The 25,312-nt window shown below is 40.3% G+C and overlaps 1 protein-coding gene across 4 annotated transcripts in view; it reads right to left on the minus strand.

The window, feature by feature from the left end:
* Positions 1 to 25,312, minus strand: part of DYNC2I1 (dynein 2 intermediate chain 1) — a 94,268-nt gene that overhangs the window by 19,740 nt on the left and 49,216 nt on the right. For all 4 annotated transcript variants that reach the window (XM_063099499.1, XM_063099498.1, XM_063099497.1 and 1 more), the window contains 8 exons: positions 24,637 to 24,856; positions 21,806 to 21,908; positions 8,628 to 8,757; positions 7,174 to 7,285; positions 6,339 to 6,427; positions 4,543 to 4,672; positions 1,429 to 1,601; positions 253 to 415 (listed from right to left, as the gene is read on the minus strand). In XM_063099499.1, coding sequence (XP_062955569.1) covers positions 253 to 415; positions 1,429 to 1,601; positions 4,543 to 4,672; positions 6,339 to 6,427; positions 7,174 to 7,285; positions 8,628 to 8,757; positions 21,806 to 21,908; positions 24,637 to 24,856 — 1,120 coding nt within the window. The remainder of the gene's footprint in view (positions 1 to 252; positions 416 to 1,428; positions 1,602 to 4,542; positions 4,673 to 6,338; positions 6,428 to 7,173; positions 7,286 to 8,627; positions 8,758 to 21,805; positions 21,909 to 24,636; positions 24,857 to 25,312) is intronic.

Genomic DNA, 25,312 nt, shown 5'->3' on the forward strand with positions numbered 1-25,312 from the left:
ATGCATACCAACACACCTTAAGCTAATTTAAAACTAAAAGTTATTTCGTTCAGGATTTTTTCAGTAAGAAAGAAAATTCGAGTCACTGTTGGCCAATGGACGAGCACGACTTGAATGGACTTCTGTCTTTTCTCCTTATCAAATGCCTCTCAGATAATCTGAATGAATAAGTGCAAATAAACTTAAACTCCCTTCCTCAAGCCTGGCATGGCCTTTCTAGAAGACACGTGGTCGCAGGCAGGTGACACTGACCAGTAGAAAATGTCGACATCCTGAACGTCCAAAAACAATCACTCAGCTTCACATAATGATGAATTCTGGAGTCTTCTCTTAAATCCCATACAACCACTGAGCCATGTGCTGTGCCAGCAAACAGCAGAAATGCTTTAGAAGGGCTAAAACAGCAACATGTGACCTAAAAAAGAAACACAGAAAGCTGACGATAGAAAACTGTTTTCACAGAACCATGTTCACAGAAGTTAGCTGGCTGAGTCGGTGCCCAGCCCTTTTCCACCTACACGGTGTCTCTCTAAAACCTTCCGCCAGGAAGGTGGGGGACGTGGTGAGCAGAATGTGGACTTCTGCACTTAAATAAAATTTAACCTGAGTGTCGGTTTCCTCAAATGGAAAGCTGGGATAACAAGCCCACCCTGCAGGGTCGTTAAGGTCACAAACACGAGGTGCCTAGCTCATACCTGGGGACATCGACTCATCTGGCTGGACTTCAAAAACAGCAATCCCATCCTTTGTCACTATACTTACATCTTGCATTACAAAAAGTGATTATTTTCAAGCTCTCAAAACCGGTACCTGCAAATGTTATTCTTCTCTGTAGCTTTTGTGAAAATCAATGGCTTTGAGGCCAAGGAACATATAAATAGGAAAATACAAATTTGTATTTTCCCAATAAAAAGGAAGAAATGTGCAAGGACAGCTCTTCCACAGTACGTGTGTGGTCCTCAAACTACGCACCATTAGCCAGGGGCAGGAAAACACGTGACCAAGGAAGGACTGAGGGAGGGGCAGAAGCATTCCAAACCATTTTAAGAAATCTCTAAAATATCCAGGACCCAAACCATACAAGCCAAAAAATATACCTCTAGGATCCCAGAGCTGTGCCTGGGTCGGCCAATGTCTTCATTACAACTAAACCTGCACTCGTCACCTAATTCTCCGTTGACCTAAGGGGCTACTCTATGACATTCCCGGGCTTCTCAGTTTCAACTGATCCTTTGAACTAAGAATTTCCACAGTCAAAACAAAGCATCCTGTGTCTTGTCAGAGCTGCACTGAGCTGAGGGCGGCTGTGAGGGAAGGAAAGCGGCCTTTCCACTCTCACCCTCCGCATCCCGCACCCTCTCCTCTGCACCTTCACTGTCTGTCCACCGCCCCTGTTGCCAAGCGTGCGACTCTGCTCCAGAGCTGTACCTTGGACTCACATATCAGAACCTTCTGGGGCCCCGAAGGCTGCCAAATGTCCCACACACAGAGGACATATCTGCTGTCCAGTGGGGGGGCAGATGCCTTTTCAGGTAAGTCGTGAACAGTGACCACCATCTGCCTCTGAACTTGAGAAGCATGCAGGCAGGATACTTTTCGGTCTAGAGATAAGATAAGAAAAATATTTTTGCATTTTAGTGATCTGCTAGAAACCATGTTAAATTTCAGCTGCATGAAGAAACAAATGTGGTCCTTTCAAAACCATACACACATGAAATCTGGGTTTTGACGATTACTACAGCCTATATACCTGAACACTCTGTCCAAGGAGAATTCCCTTAGGTTTGGTACATCGCAGCCCAGGACAGCACGACTCACTCATCTACTAGCCATTCACATGGAAACTGAGCTGCCTCAACACATGCTTGGAGCTGACCCCAGAGCTGGAATACACTGGAAATAATCTAACTTGACTGATCCCCTTGCTGTAGCACACTGTGAGGACACTAGTTTTAGGAACTTTTTGAGCATCATATGGCAGCATGCTGCTGTATTCAAATGCTAGCTACAGGTGAGCTCTGTTCTAGACCTTACTCAATTCCAGTGAATGAACTAAATCCCAAGACTTTATTGGTGGTGTTTGTCTTGCCCCAACAACTCCTGCACATCAGCAGAAGATGCTGATGGAAGTGATGAGGAAGTCAGAGGCTGACGAGGATTTTACAGTCAAAGAAGAACTAGACAGCACTGCTGGGAGGTACTAGGTGTGAGTGCAGAAAACTGTGCTGGCAGCTCAGCTCACTGCATGCTGTGGACACAACTTGCCCTCTGGCTGCAGGGAACCCTCCTTCCACCTGGTCACAATCACTTACAGCTGCAACGCTCAAGGCCCACTTCCACTAGCAAACTTCAGGTCTTCACCCAAGAAAAGTGCCATATGTACTGTAATAGTCGTGTATCTCAACCGTTTAACCCGCGTAAAACCATGCCACCATTTTCACTGCGTTCCTATTTTTATGCAACGCAAAGTTTTCAAGTGTGGTGTCCTGACCCCATAATCTCCATAAGCCCTGTGGTTTTACTGACTGGATATGATGGATTGAATTGTGTCCCCCCAAAGTGTAATGTGTTGGAGGCTTGGTTCCTGCTGTGACAGTGTTACGAGAGTGAGAAATCCTATTGTGGATTTGAAAGGTGGGGTCTTGGACAGGTGATTGTGTTGTGAGGACTGTACCCTCATGAATGGATTGATCCACCCTGGAATAATGGGAGTAGTTCTGGTGGCTTTAAAACGACAGTGAATGAGGAGGTTAGTCTCTCTCTGCTCCACCATTGTGCCACGTGAGACTCTGTGTTCCTACTGTAAAGCCACCACTGAAGAAGACCCTCACCAGATGTGTTCCCTGAACTCTGGACTTCCCAGCCTCTGAAACTGTAAGCAACAAATATTCTTACATATTACCCAGTTCCAAGTATTGTGTTTTAAGCAGCAGAAATGAAATAATACACCGGATGATGGCCAACACCCGATCTGCTCTGTTGTCACCACACTGACCTCATCTCCATCTGGTCCCCGGCCTCCTCACTGTTCCTCAAGACACACGGTGGCCCAGCCTCAGGCCCTGCACATGTGGACCCTTCCTCAGGAAGCTCCCCAATCTCTTTGTGGCCCACTTCCTCATCTCCCTCTGGTTTCCACTCACAGTAAGGCCTTCTCGATCAGAAACTGTCTTTATTTTTTCTCCTTAGACTTACCCCTTTCTAATATACTACATATTTTATCTGTTTAGCCAGTTCATAGTCTATTTGACCCACCAAAATGTAAGTTCCAGGAGGGCAGAACTTTGGTCCTATTCACTGTTGAATCTCAGCTCCTACAAGAGTGCCCAGACAATGGACACTTGCAAATACTTGTCAAATAAACAAATGAACAAGCCATCGCTGGCTGCATCACACAGTGTTGATGGTACTACACAGATCCTACGAAGGCTGAAGCATCACCATATCTGACCACACATTGGGATATAATGTGACTGAGTCCACAAAGGTGAGACTTACTCACGGTCAGATACCTCTTTTCTCCAACTCATTTTCTATTATCTCAATATTCATTTTACTAAAACACAAAAATAAGCAAACAAGAAAAACCTCCACTCTTTTCACATGTAGGAAATCCTTTAAGAACATACATACACTGTTCTTTATGAAGGATTCTAGATATACGTATAGTTTTTCTATATCTGCTGTCACTGTGCTGTGCATCAGCATCTTGAGAACAGCACATCTTTAGTGTGTCAGTATTAAAAGACAGAGAAATATACATGAATCTAAATCTTTGAATATAAGGCAGGACAGAAGAAATGTCTGGAACAAGTGGCACCAACTGCTCTGGCTTCACACATGTCCTGAAGCATGGTGACACCAGAGCCTGCTGAAAAGGGGGCGACCGCTGGGCTCACCCTACTCCTGTCTCTTCCTCAAAAAAACCAAGACCATAGAAGCAATCAGCTACCCCACTGCCACGTCTTTGAAGGCAAAGAGGTTACCAGCTTAAGAAGTTTAAATTTAGACTTCCAAATGCTGTTTGTTTAAACTAATTAGAACAGTTACATGCAATTACCCTATGTTTAATGTCAGGTCCTTCATTTGTTTCACATTTTATTGTCTATAACCATGGACTAATTTACAAATCCAAGTATATCTACATTAAGTGGTGAGCACCTATATCTAAACTGTACCAAAACTAATACAACTGTGACCTAAACACTCTCTCATGCTGCTCCAACTGTGTCCTCTACTTTATTTCAAGAAAAGAAAAGAAAAAAAAAACAATGAAAAAAAAAAAGAAAACAATTAAAAACAAATATAGGAAACTTCCATTTGCATTCATTTAAATAACTTCACTAATTTAAATCACTGCATGTCTCTTCACTAATCATCTTATGAAAGCTGGTAATCATAAATTTAATGTCCACATTTATGAAAAAAATCCTAACTATTCACTTTCAAGTTCTGCAGAAACTGCATACTTCTCTGTTTTATATACATTAAACTCCATCATATTAAAATAAAATGTAAAACCATATTCAAGAATGGCCTTACTTTGAAGGAAAGGCAGGCCAGTGTTCAACTGAGAAGAACTATCACAAAAATTCAGGGTGTTGTCCTGGGCCCTGAGGTTCCAGCTGGGTTCAGCAGCCAAACGATCTTCTTCAAGCAAAACAGCAATCACCTTCCAAGATAAGTGAGTAGTCTTTAATAAAAAACTATACAATGTATTGACAATTTTTTACAAATTACTTTTTTATCTATCCATTTCTGAAAATAATTGCTTTGTCCACTATATCATAACTAAAAATAAAAATATATGGTCATTCCTAAACAAGAATAAAAACCTAAGAGAAAAAGATTGATTAAAATAAACTCACTGGAGAGCCATTATCTGTATTTTTATTACATTAAACACACTGCTAAAAATCACAGAGTAAAGAAAAGAGCTGAATGTGCACAACTCTTAAAGGACGCAGCAGCGTAAAGAACCGTCTTGCACACCAGCACTCTCCCTCTCGCCAGGCCTTGGTGTAGACCCAGAGTGGGCACTAAAGCACACGAATGCTCCCACAGGATCATCCGTGCAATGTGACGGGAAAAAGACATAAGATTAAAATAACTGACAGACACGGCATGAGGAACAAAGAAAACGGTCACCGACAACTACCAGAATGAAAGTGACAAACGTAGAAAGTGTTCACAGAAAACTGGCAGGACGGAGTGAGGAAAACAGGGAACGTCCAGGGAGAACTGGCGGAGTGTGGAAGACAATGGAGGCCTCCGATCACATACAGCCCAGACTGAGCATCCTCTGTCTTCACTTCGTTTGCTTCCGTCCCACCTTCCTGTCACCTCAGCTACACCCAAGTGCATCTGTTCTTAATTTTCAGACACTTACACGCTAAAACCGATTCTGATAAAGATAATAAATCACATGGAAGCGCAGCAGTATTTCATCAACCACAGATCCCCATAAGACGGTGGCAGCAACACAAAGTGACCACTGAGTGTCCAGAGCAGAGTGTGAGAAACAGTCTTACTCTAGAGCATGTCAAAGTTTAACAAAGTTCTGCCGTTTACTGCTGCTTTATACTTAAATTTTGAGCTTATATAAAATAAATTTATGAGATTACTGAGGAAATTGAATACCAACTTCATATTTGATGTCATTTAGAAATTATTACCAATAGTTTTATTTTAGAGATACTTTTCTTTCATTGATTCATACTGATATATTTATGGAAGACAAGTTATAATGATTGGAATTTGTTTCAAAATAACCGATGTGGTGGTGGTGGGGTGGGGCGGGATGGTCAGATGAGACAATTCTGCCATGAGGTGACACCTATGAAGTACCTGGGGCTTCACAATACTGTTCCCTTTATCTTCCTATGTATTTTGAAAATTTTTATAAACAGTTTAAAAATGAGTTTATTTTTAAATACCCTAGATTTATACTTGCCTTGCAACTTAGTATGGATGGGTTTTGTCTATAATATTTAAATATAAGAAATTAAATATTACAGTGTAGACTCCAAATACAAGTGCATACAAAAAAATAAACCAAAAAAAAAGTCCCCAAAAAACAAACAAACAAACAAACAAAAATGAAGACAAGTACACAGAAAGTCCTTTTAGTGATATACATTTACCTGGTGTCATTTCGCATATGTGGCTTCATGAACGTACCACTGATAATCCGTATGAAAATAATACCTGAAAATGAATAACTGGTTCTGATTTGTCTAAGCACAAAGACTCCAAGGTTTTAGCAGCTACTATGTTTCTATGTAAAATGAAACTTTAAGCCCTTACACGAAGAATAGAATGTATAACGAGAAGTATACCTGACAAGCCACCCGGAGAAAGCTTGATAACCTTGGAGTATCAATCTTTGGTACAACTGTAGTATCAGAGATATCCTTTATTTCACTACCTAAAAAAAACAGGTTATATAAAATCAACAAAGTTGACTCTAAAACAGTCATGCATTGCACATCTTACAGCTCAAACATGTGTTACAAATGAACATTAAGAGTCCTGGAAGGACAAGTCAGAAAACTTAACACTATATTCTCTAGATCTACTAGTGATTTTTTCCAATAACAACTGTATATTGCTCTGTGAAAGCCTGTAAACTGAATCCTACTTACATGCATTAAAGAAAATAGCTAAAGGCATCAATGTAATTATTACTTAAGTTTATTACTTTTTTAAGGTGAGGCTTACCCTAGGAAAGGAAGTTATATAATTCTCTGCCATACAGAGATAATTCCTCAAGAAAAACAATCAACTAGTAAAGTATTTAACATGTAAATAGCTCAGCGTACCTAACAGAAACCACGTATTCTAGGGACCTTCTATCTGTTTTGAAGGAACATATTTGCAAACTGCCTTAAAACACGAAAGTTTTATATTCGTGAGAACAGACCGTCCCCATGTTAAGAGCAGAGCATGTTCCAAAAGATCAGTTGTACAGTGGCGGTTTGGAATGTGTATGTTTAGAAATAAAAAATGTTATAAATCTTAGTCTATTCTTTTAAAAGGATATTGGGTATTTGCATAGCCATATACTAACAACCACATTAAGAGAAAAACATAATGAGAAAGAACAAGATAGGTAATAAGTAAAAACAAAACAAAAAATACGTATAAAGACACTCAACAGCAAAAAGATACTACCTCCAGACACAACAGCACTTTCTCCTGGATGCTGGGTCCACACTTCCCTGGTGTCTATTTCTTCAGTTTGAATGTCTCTTTCAACATTATCTTCATTACATTGAACATATGCCTTAAAAACAAAGGAATGCTGGAATTAACATTTGGTCCCAATTTTAGAGTAATTTGTCATTACTGTAAATAAAAACAATTACAATTTTTTAAAAGTTAATAATGACATTGTTCTTGCTTGTGTCAAAAATAAGTGTCACGGCATAAATTACAATCATGCAAAGACTGCTTGTGTGTTAAACGTTTGATATATATACAGGTTTGATTTTCAAAAGTGTTTTCAAAAAGGCACATCAAACAATTGAGCTTCAGTGTGAAATACTACCACCTAGCCTACCCACATCTTATTCTCTTAGAAAGTACTAGCATTGCAAAAGCAAACAATTTTTTTATTTCAAAAAGGTACATGCTTTAATAAAGACAGCTTTGATACTAATAGCTTTGATATGAAGAAAACAAGCACAGTTGTTAGATAATCTACTCAAGGTCAGATCAGAGCGAATCAGCTGCAAGACCAGGATTGAAGCTGTCAGCTTCCCCAGTTTCATGCTGTGACCTTCCTCCCATTAACATTCTTTATGGAGTGGCCCAAACACACGATGTTAAGATCGATGGTACCACTACCAGGGACATAAGAAAAATGTAAGCTATGATGTCTAACTTCAAGAACTTTATAACCTTGTTGTCAAGTTAGACTATCACATAACTAATGACTAGAAACACTGTAGGGAAGTACAAAATTGTATGGGAATAATGTAGCAACTCTGGAATAAGAGAATTCAGTGTAAATCAGTAGAGAAGGGTTCACCCAGAGAACGAGCTGTGGCCACTGAGGAATAACAGGTAGATAAGACAGAAGGGGAGGTGGAAGGTGACAGAGTAGCCTGGCACACTGAGAGACCAGTGAGTGAAGGGAGCTGTAGAATCAGGTATGATCAGATATCAAAGTGGGTCCAGATTATGGAGAGCTCAAGAAGTATTACATACTTCGAAATGCTTGAATTCTAAGGATTTCATACTGACAAGTATGACTGTTACGTCCTCACGTGGAACCCAAGAAACAAATCCAAACCTGACATTTTGTTTGACCTTGAATAAAACACTGGGGTTATGTAAAGCTATACTCAAAGGCTGGGAACGCAGCTCCACCATCAGTAACCCGTTACACATGGATCATTCATCCAAGCCCCAAGAAGGCTTTTGGAATGTCTTTTGACTCTGCATTTGCATAATCTCTCTAGGGGAATGAATACCATGTGATGAAGGGTACCCTTTTTCCTTAAATCAACATCCTTCACAGACCATTTCCAAGTTCTAATATTCTGGAACAAGATACAGGAATACACAAACATCTTATTATACGACTTGCATTTTGTCACTTAGTCAATACATCTTGTACTCACCTGCTTGGTATTTTTTTTCCCAAAGTTTCTGATATACATATCATATTCATTTACTGGTGGTAGATCCAAGAGAGAGAAAGTGAACGAAAAATCTAAGTCAATAAGCCGAAGCAGTTTTGTACTTCGAGTCCTTTAAATAAATTGGAAAGAGGACAAAAGTTAAGTTGAATAATATACATAGGGAAGTGTAGGGTAACAGAAGGAAACTTACGGTTCGATGCAGCTTATTGTCAAGGACCTAACTTTTGTGTGGGTGGGAGTCTGAGGTATTTAATAGTGGTCAAAAATCAGTAAAAGACTTGTCACACAGGGACCAGTGATGTGAGCATATCGTGAACAGAGCATATGGTTATTGCAGTGCAGCGCACCTGAGTGAACACAGAATAGGGCTGTAGTGTGCAGCCTACAGCTTCATCAACAGCAGTTCACTTTACTTCATGAGTCGGCATGTCCCGGCTGGCAGGATTACATTTTCAGTATCATCTGGGCTGGGGTCAGGCTGTCAGACCACACTCTTCTTGAGAGGACCTCTGTGTTCTCACAGACTTGGACCTAGAGGCAGCGTCTGCGTCTGGCTCAGTTGTCACCCTCCTGCCCCACCGGCTTCCAAACACCACACCCACGTGGTCTCCTCTTGCCTCTTTGCCGGTTTCTCTTTTCCTTCAAGACACCTTGACGTTAGTGTGCAGGGGATCGATCCTTAGGAAAGTGACAGTCTGTCACACCCACTAGACCGTAAGCCCTGCAAGGGCAGAGGTCTTTCTTTCTTTCATTTACTATTATTTCCACACAGCTGGTGCTCAACACATACACGCTGAATGCGTGAACGAATGGAGGATCCTTCCAGCGTCCTAGCATCTCCGTAGTGTGATTTGCTCCCCTGTCCCTCTCCCTTCCTCCGCCCCCTCCCCTCCCTTCTCTACTCACTCTTGGGGTCTTCACCAAAAACTGTCACTTTCCCACAATCTTATCCTCTACCCACCATCTCCTGTCTTTCCGACTTCCAGGCCACTGTTTTGGTTTTTTTTTTGGCAGCTGGCTGGTACGGGGATCTATCTAACCCCTGACCTTGGTGGTATAGTACCACACTCTAACCAACTGAGCTAACCAGCCAGCCCTCTGTCTCCACAAATCCTTCAACCACATGGCACCTGCAAGAGAAGATGCTCCCACTTCCGTGGTCTACCGCCGCGCTCACTGACCGCACATGGGGCAAGGCAGGGCTCAGGATCCTGTGTCTCCATAGGCATATCTAATTGTTCCAGCACCGTTCCTGGAAGGGACCCTCCTGTCTCCACCACACTGCAGTGGCATTGGTAGGTCAGGTGACGATATGCGCAGGACTCTGCTTCTGGACTCCCTGCCTTGTGCATTGGTCTATTCGGTCATCCTTGTGGCAGTGACAGTTTAATTACCACAGCTTTATAATAAATACTGATATCTGAGCTTAAGTCCTCTGACTTTGTTTTTCAATACTGTCTTTGCTCTTTTTGACCCTTTGCAATTCCATATAAATTTTAGAACCAGCGTTCTAAAATGTGTGAATTTACACACACATGACCCTGCTGAGATTTTTACTGGAACAGCATTGAATCTACTTACTTTGGGCGAAACTGACATCTTTGCTCTATTAAGACTTCCCATTTATGAACATGCTATGCAACCCATTTACGTAGAATTTCTTAGATGTCAGTAATATCTGTTAAGTTTTTTGTGTTGAAGTCTTGCATATCTTCCATCACATCCATCCTAATCCTATCGTAAATGGTAAAATTTATATATTTTTCACTAGTATATAGAGATACAATTGATTGCTGTATATTGACTGCCTTTTTACCCTGTATCTTTCCCAAATTCACTCATTACTTAGTTAGTCATAAGTTTTAGAGCTTACCTATAGGTTTTTAAATTTCTGTGTACGCAATCATCTTGTGAGTGAATAATAGTTTTACTTTTTTCTAAACTTATAATTTTTATTTCTTTTTCTTGCCTTAGGCTGGCTAGAATCTTGCACAATGTTGAACAGAAGTGATGACAGTAGATATTACAAGCTCATTACAGATCTGAGAAGAAAAGCTTCCAACAGCTCTTACATTAGCTGTAGAATTTTTATAGATACATTTTGTCACATAAAGCAAATTCCCTTCAGTCCTAGTTTGCTAAAAATTGTCGTGAATGGATACTGAATTTTTTCAAATTTTTTCCTGCATCTATCAAGATGACTATGTAGTGTTTCTCTTTTATTCTACCATAATGATGAATCACACGATTGGTTTTTGAATGTTAAACCAATCTTGCATCCTAATTATTAGGCATCACTGATTAGGTGTCACTGTGAGACGGCTGATTTTTGGTGTCAGACTGACTGCATTAAGGGATACCCAGACAGCTGGAAAGCACTATTTATTCTCAGTGTTCTCATTGTTTATTACCAGCAGGCTCTCAGCCTGTCCCTGTTCTGCTGAATGGGAAGCCCGGGTGGCCTAGTGTTTGATTAGAATGGCTGAGCTGCCCCAGGTGTGTCTGTGAGGTTATTTCCAGAGGAGCTGGTGGACTGAGTGGGGGAGATCCACCCTCAGTGTGAGTGGGCACCATCAATCAGCTGAGAACCAGGATGGAACCAAAAGGTGGAGGGAGGGCGAATTCTCTCCTCTCTTCCAGACCCAGGATGCCTCTTTACTCCTGCCCTTGGGCATCAAAACTCCAGGTTCTCCCATGTTTGGACTCTGGGACTTGCACCAGCTTGGACTTGGGCTGAGCCACGCTATCTGCTCCCTGGTTCTCCAGCTTGCAAACAACCTATCGTGGGACTTCTCAGCCTCCATAATCACGTGAGCCAATTCCCCTAATAAGTCCCTTGTCATATAGCTCTCTCTATATATCCTATTGGTTCTGCCTTTATGGGCAACCATGACTAAAACATACTGGATTCAATTTGCTAATGTTTTAGGGATTTATGAGAAATATTTGTCTGTAATTCTCCTCTCTTCTTTATTAAATTTTGGTATCAAGGTTTGGCTAGCCTCATAAAACAAGTTGGAAAGTGGGGCTTCTTTTCCTATTCCCTGGAATTTTTGAAGGTAGGAGTTATTTCTTCCTCAAATGTTTAGAAGACTCTTCCAGATAAGCCATCTATGCCTATAGTTTAATTTGTGGAAACGTATTAAGTACATTTCATAAATACAGAACAATTCAAATTTTCTATTACTTCTAGGATCTATTGCGATAAGTTCTGTGTTTCTAAGAGTTCATTCATTTCACCTAAATTTCTGACATAAAGTTGTTTATACCACCACCTTATTATCGTTTCACCATTTGCAGGATCTGTAAAATGACCCCTTTTTCACTCCTGCTGTTGATTATTTATGTTTCTCTCTCCTCTTGATCAGACTTCCTAGGAATTTATAAGTTTTATGACTCTTTTCAAAAAATTTACTCTTGCTTTATTGAAATTATTGCAACTGCTTTCAATTTTATAGATTTCTGCTCTTACCTGTTATTTCGTTCCTTCTAATTTCTAATTTACTGCTCTTCTTTCAGCCTCTTGAGATGGATGTCTAGATCACTGATTTTCAGCCTTTTCCTTTTCTAACGTGTGTCTTTTGGTACAGATTTAGCTGCATCCCATGGCACAGATTTGAAAGTGCTGACTTTCCTTATCACTGTTAAAAACAGTTTGTAATTCTGTTTGATTTCTTCTTTGACCTATCGTTTATTTTAAAGTATGCTGCTTGATTTTCAAGCTTTCGGGAATTTTCTAGTTGCCTTTTTATTATTGATTTTTAGCTTAATTCCACTGTGGTCAGAAAACACTCCGTATAATTTCAATCCCATGTCCACAGTTTTTGATAAATGTTTCATACACACCTGAAAAGGATAGGGATGTTGCAATTGTTGAGTATAATTTTCAAAGTACGTTAGGTGTAGTTTGTTAACCAGGTTAAGTCATATATCTCCAAGAAATTTTTGTCTCCACTAAATTTCTATCAGCTACAAAAAAAGGTATATTACAAATCTCCAACTGTGTTAGTGGATATGTCCATTTCTCCTTGCGGTTCTGTCGGGCTTTGTTACATATATTTTGTAACGCTCTTACTGGGTACAACACAGAGTGGGACTGTTAGACTCACCGGCTGAACTGAGCCTTCGAACATTATGAAATGACTCTCTCCATATATACTAGTCTTGCTTTCAGTTTCTTTCTCTGGTATTAGTGGCATCAGTATTATTTTGATTAGTGTTTGCTTGGTATATCTTTTTCCAGACATTTGCTTTTAACCTTCTGTGTCCTGATATATTAGGTTTGTCTCTTGAAAGCAACATATACTTAAGTTCTTTTTTTCCGGTTGTACAATCTTTGTCTTATGATTGAATTTTTTAGTTCATTGATATATAATGTAGTTACTGATATATTTTGTAGTTACTGATATATTCCTTGTTTTTACTTTCTTGCCTAGTTTTGGGTTAATCATACTTTTTAATTATTCTATTTACCTATTCGCTTGTTATAAATTTTTTCCATTATCTTTTAATGGGTATCCTAGATATTTCAATATGCACTGTTGACCTATTAAAATCTACCTTAAATTAAGCCCTTTACCTCTGTTTTAGTCCATGTGTGTTGCTATAACAGAATTACCTGAGACTGGGTAATTTATAAAGAACAAAGGTTTATTTGGCTTATGATTCTCGGACAGATGCATCTGGCACAGGCCTCAGGCTGCTTCTACTCATGGCGGAAAGTGGCAGACAGTGGCGAGTACAAGCTGATCACATGGCGAGAGCAAGCAAGAGAGAAGCGGGGGAGGTACCAGGGTCTTTTAAGCAACCAGCTCTTGCAGGAACTAACTGAGGAGCGAGAACTCACTCACTACCCCTCCCCCAGGGAGAGCATTAATCCATTCATGAGGGATCCACCCCCATGACTCAATCAGTTTCCAACACTGCCATGTTGGGGATCAGATTTCCACATGAGTTTTGGAGGGGACAGCACATCCAAACTCTATCAACCTCTTTCTGCTGATACATTACAATTTATTATACCCTTTCCCATCCCCTCAATTCTTGCGCTATGTTGGGAAGCAATTTAATCCTACATACATGTAAATGCCATAAGATATTATTGTGTTTTATTTGCAGTCAATATTAATTTCTTTTACCCACATACTGACCTGTTCCTTGGCCATTCCTTCCTTTGGGTTTTGTGCTTTTATCTGGGATCATTTTTCTTCTGCCTGAAAAATGCCTCTGTTTCTTTTAGCACAGGTCTGCTAGCGATGAACTCTTATAGCTCTTGTGGGTCTGAAAAGTCTACCTTTTGCATTCATTATTAAAAAATATTATTCACATGGTATAAAATTCTCAGCAGTACTTTTCTTTCAGCACATTAAATAAATCTGTCATTGTCTGTGGCCTATAGGGTTTCCTTTGAAATTTTAGCTCTAAGTCTTATGATGCTGGCTGTTTTTAAGATTTTTTTCTTGGTCTCTGGTTTTTGGCAGTTTGACTCTGTTGTGTCCAGGTGGACTTTTGTCTGTTTTCGTTTTTGTTATTTGTATTCCTCCTTCTGGGGCTCCTTTGTGTGTTCGTTTGATGGCTCCCATCGGCCTCTCACATATTGCCTCTTGCCTTCTCTTCTCTCTCTCTGAGACCTAATTATACATAAGTTAGATTATCTTCCCTCCATCCCACCTGTCTCTTACAGTCTCTTCTGCACCGTTCCCTCCTTCATCTTGGTGCTCCAATGTGAATATTTTCTACTGATCTAAGCAAAAACTGGGATGATCTGAGGCTCGCTTTCAGGCTTTGTGAGGTCTAGTCTACTTCAGATTTGCCCTTCCTCCTGGAGCACTTAGGGGCCTTGACTAAAGCTGGGATGTCCATCAGGGATTCTGCTTGAAAGTCCTAAGCTTCCATTTTTGCCTCCCTGGCTCTGTGAGAATGTCGTAAGTCCTAGGCCACCACTTTCTTGGACTCTACTGTGCTGAGAGACACAGATGTGAATCCCTGCATTGGAAAAGGGGTCTCACATGTGGGGATCGCCTGGATGTCCTCCCTTCTTTGCAGGATCCTGGCTCTTCAGCCTCAGCTGACTTGGTTGCTCCTGGCGGATTCAAGGAGCTGTTGTTTTAGTAATGTAAATCCAGCTCTTATACTTGTTTTTAGCTGGAGGGTTTCTCTGACACAAACTATTCCATCATAGAATGGAGAAGAAGCCCTGTACGCATTCTTTTGTAACATACCTTAATCATATCAGGGGAACATTTTCATGACATCATGTGTTTCTCAACAGTATCTATAATTTTGATTGACATATTTGATAAACTACAGAAAACTGCCTATGCAAAGGTTGAACCAATTGGTTACAAGCAAGCTTTGTTTCTCCACATTCTCATCAACACTTCACTATTATCATTTTTAACACCTTTCCTAGTCCATAGAGGGAAAGTTCTTGTCATTTTGTTTGAATATGCCTTTCTCTGACTACTGATAAAACAACATATTTTCACGTATTTACTGACAGTTAAATTCCTTTGTATTAATGTCTGTGTCCTTTACCATCCTGGGCCCATCTGGTGGGAGACTGGGGGAAGAAACTAAGAGGAAACAAGCAAGTGAATCATTATTCTTTGCCTGGAGCAGCTGCGTGCTTTCTGCAGGGCAGCCCGCCGTGGCTCCAGCTCCCCAGGCCACGCGGTTACCGGCCGCCTTGGATCCTGCAGCTCAGGGCAGTGGTGGCCACCTGCTGTTGCTGACCTCTAGGTCACCTCCCATTACCTGCTTGGCTGTTCAGCTTTTCCAGCAGCCACATAATTCCCCATATTACATGCCTTCTGTTTAACACCCATAATGGTTTCTGTTTTCAGACTGGATCTCAAGTCTTATAGGATCTCTACTCATTTTTGCCACGGAATATTTAGCTCTACTTACTAAATTATACAAATATTTTATGCATTAGAAACAGGGAACCTCAGGCCGAGCCTGTGGCGCACTCGGGAGAGTGCAGCACTGGGAGTGCGGCGACGCTCCCGCCGCTGGTTCGGATCCTATATAGGAATGGCCCCGGTGCACTCACTGGCTGAGTGCCGGTCACGAAAAAGACAAAAAAAAAAAAAAAAAAAGAAACAGTGAACCTCTATTATATATTTTGTAAATATATTTTCCTAATTCATCAAATATTTTTGAATTTTGTCAAATTCATAGACTACTCCACCTTGCAGGAACTTCATTTTTTGAGGTATAATCCATTAATTTTTATAATTTTGTATTTGTTTTTATTCTTAGAAAGTCCTTTCCTATCAGTGAAATAACCGCTTACGTTATCTATGCTCTTTTCTTAGTTTATCTTTTTAATCCATTTGGAATATATCTTGGGTATATTGTGAAGAAGGTATCTATTTTCCCCAAAATTTACGGTTAATTTACTAAATTTATATCTACTAGTATAAGTGCCTCTATATTATTTTCCTTCTCTGTACCTATATTTTCTTACAAAGCACAAATACACAAATGTGAGAACTCATACACATACCTATAAAGTACTCCTACAGTTTTCTCAAAAAAATTGTTTATGTTTCAACCTTTATTTTTCTAATTTTTGTTTTAAAATCTTTAACATAATTTTGTTTTAAATTTTATTTTATTTTATCAATATACGCAGTTGATTATTGTGGCCCATTACCAAAACCTCCCTCCCTCCCCCCTCTCCCACCTCCCTCCCAACAATGTCCTTTCTGTTCACTTGTCGTATCAACTTCAAGGAATTATAATTGTTATGTCTTCTTCCCTTCCCCCCAGGTTATTTGTGTATTTATTTATTTATTTTTAGCTCCCACCAATAAGTGAGAACGTGGTATTTCTCTTTCTGTGCCTGACTTGTTTCACTTAATATAATTCTCTCAAGGTCCACCCATATTGTTGCAAATGGCAGTATTCCATTCTTTTTTATAGCAGAGTAGTATTCCATTGTGTAGATATACCACATTTTTCGTATCCACTCATCTGATGATGGGCATTTGGGCTGGTTCCAACTCTTAGCTATTGCAAATAGTGCTGCAATGAACATTGGAGAACAGGTGTACCTTCGACTTGATGATTTCCATTCCTCTGGGTATATTCCCAGCAGTGGGGTAGCTGGGTCATATGGCAGATCTATCTGTAATTCTTTGAGGAACCTTCATACCATTTTCCATAGAGGCTGCACCATTTTGCAGTCCCACCAACAATGTATGAGAGTTCCTTTTTCTCTGCAACCTCGTCAGCATTTATCATTCTCACTCTTTTGGATATTAGCCATCTTAACTGCGGTGAGATGGTATCTCAGTGTGGTTTTGATTTGCATTTCCCAAATGCTGAGTGATGTCGAGCATTTTTTCATGTGTCCGATGGCCATTCGTATGTCTTCCTTTGAGAAATGCCTATTTAGCTCTTTTGCCCATTTTTTAATTGGGCTATTTGTTTTTTTTGTTGTAAAGTTGTTTCAGTTCCTTGTATTTCTGGATGTTAATCCTTTGTCAGATGTATATTTTGCAAATATTTTCTCCCACTCTGTTGGTTGTCTTTTAACTCTGTTAATTGTTTCTTTTGCTGTGCAGAAGATTTTTAGTTTGATATAATCCCATTCGTTTATTTTTCCTTTGGTTGCCCATGCTTTTGGGGTCGTATTCATGAAGTCTGTGCCCAGTCCTATTTCCTGAAGTGTTTCTCCTGTTTTAAGAAGTTTTATTGCTTCAGGGTGTATATTTAATTCTATAATCCATTTTGAGTTGATTTTAGTATATGGAGAGAGATATGGGCCTAGTTTCATTCTCCTGCATATGGATATCCAGTTATCCCAGCACCATTTGCTGAACAGGCAGTCTCTTCCCCAGTGTATAGGCTTGGTGCCTTTCTCAAAGATCAGGTGGCTATAGGTGTGTGGGTTGATTTCTGGATTCTCTATTCTATTCCACTGATCAGTGTGTGTGTTTTATGCCAGTACCATGCTGTTTTGGTTATTATAGCTTTGTAGTAGTTTAAAGTCAGGTAGTATTATGCCTCCAGCTTTTTTTTTTTTTTTTTTTTTTGGCTCAGAATTGCTTTGGCTATGTGTGGTCTTTCGTTGTTCCATATAAATATCTGGATAGTTTTTTCCATTTCTGAGAAAAATGTCATTGGAATTTTGATGGGGATTGCACTGAATTTGTATATCACTTTGGGTAGTATGGACATTTTCACAATGTTGGTTCTTCCAATCCAAGAGCATGGGATATCTTTCCATCTTCTTGTATCCTTTCTAATTTCTCTCAGCGGTGGTTTGTAGTTCTCATTATAGAGATTTTTCACATCCTTGGTTAACTCTATTCCTAAGTATTTTATTTTTCAGTGGTTATTGTAAATGTGCACGCTTTCTTGATTTCTCTTTCTGCATGTTCACTATTGGGGAATAGAAATCTTACTGATATTTGAGTGTTGAATTTGTATCCTGCAACTTTGCTGAAATCACTTATCAACTCCAAGAGTTTTTTTGTAGAGTCTTTAGGCTGTTCAATACATAGAATGATGTCATCTGCAAATAGGGACAGTTTGACTTCATCTTTTCCAATCTGGATGCCCTTTATTTCCTTCTCTTCTCTGATTGCTCTGGCTAGTACTTCCAACACTATGTTGAATAGGAGTGGTACAAGTGGGCATCCTTGTCTAGTTCCTGTTCTTAAAGGAAAAGCTGAAAGCTTTTCCCCATTCAGGATGATATTGGCAGTGGGTTTATCATATATGGCTTTAATTATGTTGAGATACTTTCCATTTGCACCTAACTTGTAGAGGGTCTATATGATGAACAAGTGTTGAATTTTATCAAATGCTTTTTCAGCATCTATAGAGATGATCATATGGTCCTTGTATTTGATTTTATTGATATGGTGTATCACATTTATTGATTTGCATATGTTGAACCAACCTTGCATCCCTGGGATGAATCTCACTTGATCATGGTGTATAATTTTGCATATGTGTTGCTGTATTCTGTTAGCTAGTATTTTATTGAGGATTTTTGCATCTATATTCATCAAGGATATTGGCCTGTAGTTTTCTTTTTTAGTGGTATCTTTACCTGGTTTTGGTATCAGGGTGATGTTTGCTTCACAGAATGAGTTTGGGATAATTGCCTTTGTTTCAATCTTTTAGAATAGTTTGTAGAGAATTGCTGTCAATTCCTCTTTGAATGTTTGGTAAAATTCTGCTGTGAATCCATCTGGTCCTGGACTTTTCTTTGTTGGGAGCCTTCTGATAACAGCTTCAATCTCTTTTATTGTTATTGGTCCTGTTCAAATTTTCTACATTGTCTTGGCTCAGTTTTGATAGTTTGCGTGTGTCCTGAAACTTATCCATTTCCTCCAGACTTTCAAATTTGTTGGCATATAGTTGTTTATAGTAGTCTCTAATGATTCCTTGTATTTCAGAGGTATCAGTTGTAATATTACCTTTTTCATTTCTAGTTTTTGGTATTTGGGTCTTTTCTCTTTTTTTTTTTTTTTAGTTAGCTGTGCTAATGGTTTGTCATTTTTATTTATCTTTTTATAAAACCAACTTTTTGATTCATTGAGCTTTTGTATCATTTTTTGGGTTTCAATTTCATTAAGTTCTGCTCTGATCTTAATGATTTCTTTCTGTCTGCTAACTTTGGGTTTGGATTGTTCTTGTTTTTCTAGTTCTTTAAGGTGAAGATTTAGGTTGCTCACTTGCCATCTTTCCACTCTTCTGAAGTAAGCATTTAATGCAATACATTTCCCCCTTTGTACTGCTTTTGCAGTCCCCAGGTTTTGGTATGATGTATCATTGTTTTCATTAGTTTCAATAAATTTTTTGATTTCTTGTTTGATTTCTTCTCAATCTGGAATACCCATGATTCAGATATTTGTGTGCTTAATGTTGTCTGATATCTCTCTTAGATTTTCTTCAATGTTTTTAATTTTTTTTTTTTTTTTTTTTTTTTTTGTCTGCCTGTGTTACTTCAAACAGCCCATCTTCAAGGTCAGAAGTTCCCTTTTCTACTTCTGCAAGCCTACTGGTTAGACTCTCAGTTGTGTTTTTTATTTGGTTGAATGAATTCTTCAGCTTCGCAATCTGCTACACTGTTTTTCAGGGCATTGATTTCCTTATACATTTCTTCTTTCAGGTCCTGTATACTTTTCCTGGTTTCATCGTGTTGTCTAGCTGAGTCTTCTTGTATCTCACTTAGTTTCCTTAGAATTGTCACTTGAAATTCCTTGTCAGACATTTCAAGGGCTTCTTGTTCTATAGGATCTAGAGCTTGAGCATTATTACCCTTTGGTGGTGTACTTTCTTGATTTTTCATATTTCTGATATCTTTCCTTTGATGTTTAGTCATTGTGGCAAGGGATTTCATGATCCACTGGTTTGATACAATTGTCTGGCTAGGATCCTGCTGGGGCTGCCAATTTGGCATGGCAGCTCAGTGTCTGCTCGGTCGCCCGCTGGCGCCCTGGGTGCATGGCTGCCTCAGGTCTTGGGCCTCTCTGGGGAGGCACCTCTCTGGTTGGTGTGCACTCGGCCAGGCTGGGGATGGAGCCCACTGGCTGCAAGGCCTACCTGCTCAGTCACGCACTGGTGTCACGGGGCGCGTGGTCACCGTGGGACTCGGGCCTCTCCGGCGGGACACCTCTCTGGTCAGCACGCACTCAGCCAGGCTGAGGATGGTGTCCAGCAGCGGCAAGGCCTACCTGAACAGTCACGCACTGGTGCCACAGGGCACGTGGTCTCTGCAGGACTCGGGCCTCTCCAGCAGGGCGCCTCTCTGGTCAGCACGCACTCAGCCAGGCTGGGGATAGGGTCTAGTGGCGGCAAGGCCTACCTGCTCAGTCACGCGCTGGTGCCGCAGGGCACGTGGTCTCCGAGGATCTTGGGCCTCTCCGGCAGGGCGCCTCTCTGGCTGGTGCGCACTCAGCCAGGCTCTTTAACATAATTTTTGATCCAAAATGATCCATATAATATACTAACACGATATATGTCATAACATAATTAACATCCCAGGATCTACCTACCCCCAGAACTAGAAAATCACCAACGAGCTGCATCTATGGGCTCCTCTGTCACACATCTCCACAATAACTCACTGATATTCTGAATTTTGTGGTGGTCATTTTCCTGCTTTTTAAGATGTATTATCATCTCTTATTTACATGTGCCTATGTAGCTTTTTTTTTCTTTTTTTAATAAAAATTGTATTAAAACACATATAGTTTTGTGATAACTTAGAACAGGTGAAAAAAGAACAAAACCTCAGCATAGTCCCAGAAACTTCAGTGTCGCTAACTCAATGGGGGGGCCTCAAAATATAAGGGTAACAAAAGTGCTGTGAAAACTGTTATTTTTATTATTAATGATTTATTTGTTCATTTACCAAATATTTACTGAGTTCTTACTTAGGCCATGTTCTGAGCTAGGTGATATGGATTTTAAACTCACTTTTCTAAAAAATCTTATTCATTTACTCCTCGATCATACTTGAATTTAGTACAACAGATCCTTGACTTGAGAATATATCTTTTATAAATTTCTAAATTTTACAGTTTCTAAATGTACAGTGATCAGAGGCTTGTACTTGGGTGTCCAGCAGCCCTGCGTTCAAAGCTCAGCTCTACCAAGCCCTGGACCTTGACCTTGAGCCACTCCTTCCTCCACAGAACAGTGAGGCTGTGAGGCCTGCAGAAACACTCGGGAAGCACAGGGCCTGGAGACACATGACATGACAGAAACAAGCACTTCACATATGTCACCTGTTATCACCACTCTGAATCATCACTAATTTCCTCAGCTTCCTCATCTGAAAGTGGGCATGGCCTCACTTCACTCAGAATGCAGAGACGTTAACTGTGCCTTACAGGCGAGCAACGGTATCCTGAGCTGCAACAAAACTAGAGACAGGTGCACTCGCTGCTCGGAGAGTTTCTGGCCACCAGCTTTATGAATGTGTCACTGCAATTCTGCATCAGCCAAAATAGGCCAAGTACTCCCAGGTCAAGCATCTAGCACTTACACTATTAACATCTGAACACAAAGAGAAACATAATACAGATTAAGGAACATACCTAAAGAGTCAGTAGTGAAAATAAAATTGTGTTGAAGAAAAGTATATTAAAACCCCATAATACCCTTGGCAAATTTCCCAATATACCTACTTTTGTTTAAGGGCTTGAGTCCGACTCTTTTGACGGTGCGAGGCTGTTGCAAAATCCACAAAAATTCCACAAACAGGGGTTCTGGAAGAGGAATTGTTTGCATCTGTACAAGAAAAAAAACCCTATTTTTATGACATTGAAATATTTCTTTCAAACAAAAAAAATCAGAGTAAAATAATCAGAAGCATATAACAATTACACTCAATAAGCTCTTTACTTGAAACTAATAATAACAATGATAAACATCTTCCATGAGCATTTAAGAGGCCTGATCCTGCTTATTTCAAATAAAACTTTCAAGCAACAAAGCAAATTCTACTGGTCATCTACTGTATATGCCTATCACATTATTAAGAGTTTAAGAATACTCAAGAATGTACATAAGAATAAATATTATACTCTAGTAAGGAAATTGAAACATGATACACAAAATAGCTAAAAAACATAAACAAGTACAAATTAATATTGAATGAATAGTTAATGTGTCAAAGGGTACAAAACAAAGGAGAATGCAGGTGTGACCCTCATCAGAAGGCTTCCTAAGACTCCCAAAGCTGTGACTGGATCAAGTATTCCGCAGACAGAAAAGGCTCACATGATGAGGAACAAATCCATGCCCCTCCCTCCTGCAGACGCGAGCCATTCCTTACCGACCTCTTCCCCAATGATCGGTGGTTTCCTGCTTCTACTTATCCACACATTTATCTGCTTATTATATGTATTTTGACAGTATCTTAATCTCTCTTCAGATTCCTTTCAGGTACATGCTTGAACTTATCAAAAGCAGAACAACCCTACCATTCTCCAGTTTTATAAGACCTGCATGGCCCTTTCCTACACACTATCTCCTTTCATCCTCACCAGAAACCCTCAAGGCCAGCGATGCAGAGGGTGTGGTCAGGACGACACCCTGGACGTGGGTTAGAAGACAGCCTTCAGGACAGCAGAGGTTGCTTTGTCTCTGCACATCCGTCCCCTCACTGTCAGAACATCTCCCACCCAGGAGTGTAAGGAGGACTATGCCAGGCCGTATTCATGAAAACTGCTGTGCCAACTGCAGAGCACCACAAAGACATTAAGAGATGCTACTGTTCCAGTTCTGAAAATGAGGAAACTGATAAACATCATTAACTTCACAGAATTAAAATTCAAATAAAGACACCCCTGGAGCAGAGCACACACCTCTGTGCCAGGTGTCAGCACTCGAGAAATGCTCATTCACTGACCAAGTACACAATTTACCTTTTGGAGCTACCTTTTGGAGATATATGTACACTTTCAAATACCAAGGCGTAACTTCAGTGCACTGGAAAAAGTTATTTATCAAATGGTTTCCTATTGCCCTGGAAAAGGATAAGGTATGCAGTTTACAATCAAATAGAACCATCGCCGCAAGACTCAGCAAGGCATTTCATACAAAATAACACCAGGACGGCTGGGGGTAGCCAAGCAGGACACGGAAACAAATACTCTCTGTCATCCACTGGATGGTGAGAATTAAATAGTAACGGTAGCTCGGTATGTGCCTAGCACTCTTTTAAGCACTTTACACGTATTATCTTACTTAATTAATCCTCAAAACAACCCTAAAGAAGGCCTTACCCTTCACAGATAAGGAAACTGAGGCAAAGAGAGGTTGAGTAACTGCCCAAGGTCACACAGCTCCCAGGATTTGAAGCCCACGTCAGCACTGCCAGGCACTGTCCACAGGGCCTCCCACAGTACAGGACGTAGCTTTAACGCTGTGCTACCTTTTCCACTCTGCTCACCTGAGCCAGCTCAACATTAAATAGAGCCGAGAGAGCAGCCAAACTCCATCTGGGTAGCAACGCATATGAAGGTGAAAAATCCCTTCACATAAGAAACATAAAAAATAACTTCCTATAACAAATAAAATTTATTCAAAGATCTGCTAAGAAAATCAGGAACTTTGAGAATAAAATCTTGCTCACTTCTCAGCAAGCCCAGAGCAGGCGAGCTTTGGGTGCTGTCATGAAACCTGCTGCTGGGGTTACACAGGACCTCCTGTGTGCACTCCTGCCCCTCGGAGACACCATGGAACCAGTCCCCAAAACTCAGCTGGTCGACAGGGCCAGAATAAGGGCAGGTTGTCACCTGGACAGGTGCCCTGGCTTCAAGGAAATTTCTTCAGCTATATATTCAAAGAGCACTCTATACACCAGCACTGCTAAGGTAAGTCCTGCTACCTCTGTAGCAGGCACAAAATATGATAGTAGTGAAAATTCTGGCAAATCTTCACTGGTATTATTACATTAATTACTACTTATAATTAATTACTTATTATTTTACTAGATAATTTAAAGTAGTATATCATCCAATATTTTCAATATTGTCCTTTTACTGCTATTTTTTAGTGCTAATTTTTTATTAAAACATCATAGTCTTCCCTTTAAGTGATTCTAAAATATTTACTCCCACTCTCACAAGTAACTTATCATATCCAGATGCCAAGAATTTGGGGAAAAAATACATTTCTAATTTCATAAAGAAAATCTCTGGGGGAAAAGGCTCACTCGGAAGTGTGCCTGCTAACAGGCTGGGCCAGCCTGTGGCTCTTGTCCACTGACAGCTGGGACTCCTCCTCTTTGAAACTAAAGGAGGGAGTTGTCAGGAAAAACGGGGACGCAGACATGGCTACATGCCGAGAACAGTGCTGGGCAGAAAAGTGACCTGCAACTTCTTTTTATCAGATGATCCTGACATATGTCTTAGAGGCAAAGGGCATGGCCTCCTCCTGACGCATCTGGCCACCAGGTGAGAATGATGCTGTCTACAGTGTGAACCCCCTGAACTGGCATTTCCTCCCATACCTGTCCTGGACGACCTTTCACATCCTATTTGACCTTGCTTCTGAAACAGTTTCGAAGATAACTCGCTGATCCTTTCGTTTTCTGCATTGATGGCCTTCTGAATCTCCTGGATCTCCTTCTTCCGAGCTGGAGGAAGGTCTTCAGTCTTGTCTTTCGACGCGGGCTCCTCATTGCTGTCATCATCGTCTCCGTCACAAACCTCAAAGTCGTCCTCATAGTCCTGCAAGCAGTAACAGCATTTCTGGAACCCTCTAGGACGAACTAACTTTAAGCAACACTCATATAGAACAAAATTACTACGATTTATAATTTAAAATAGAAAAAGTCCTTGTGATGGTCAAGAAAGATTTTTATAGCTCACTGATTGTAATGTCACTGAATTATAAATCTGTATAAACAAACTGCTGCATCTGTTTCTTTAAAAATGAAGCACAGAATATAGGACCACACACTAACAGCCACTAACAACAGCGACGCGCAAGCCTCTGGGCCGAGAGTGGGCGTGTGTATGTACTTAGATATAGACACACACACACACACGCACACACACACACACGCACACGCACACGCACACGCACACACACACACACGCTTGAATGCAGTGCACTTGAATAGCGTTAAACTGTAAAGTCATTTAATTACATCGCATCAACAAGCATTGGCAGAAGCACAGCAA

This window comes from Cynocephalus volans, chromosome 6 (assembly GCF_027409185.1).
Source record: "Cynocephalus volans isolate mCynVol1 chromosome 6, mCynVol1.pri, whole genome shotgun sequence".
Lineage (NCBI taxonomy): Eukaryota > Metazoa > Chordata > Mammalia > Dermoptera > Cynocephalidae > Cynocephalus > Cynocephalus volans.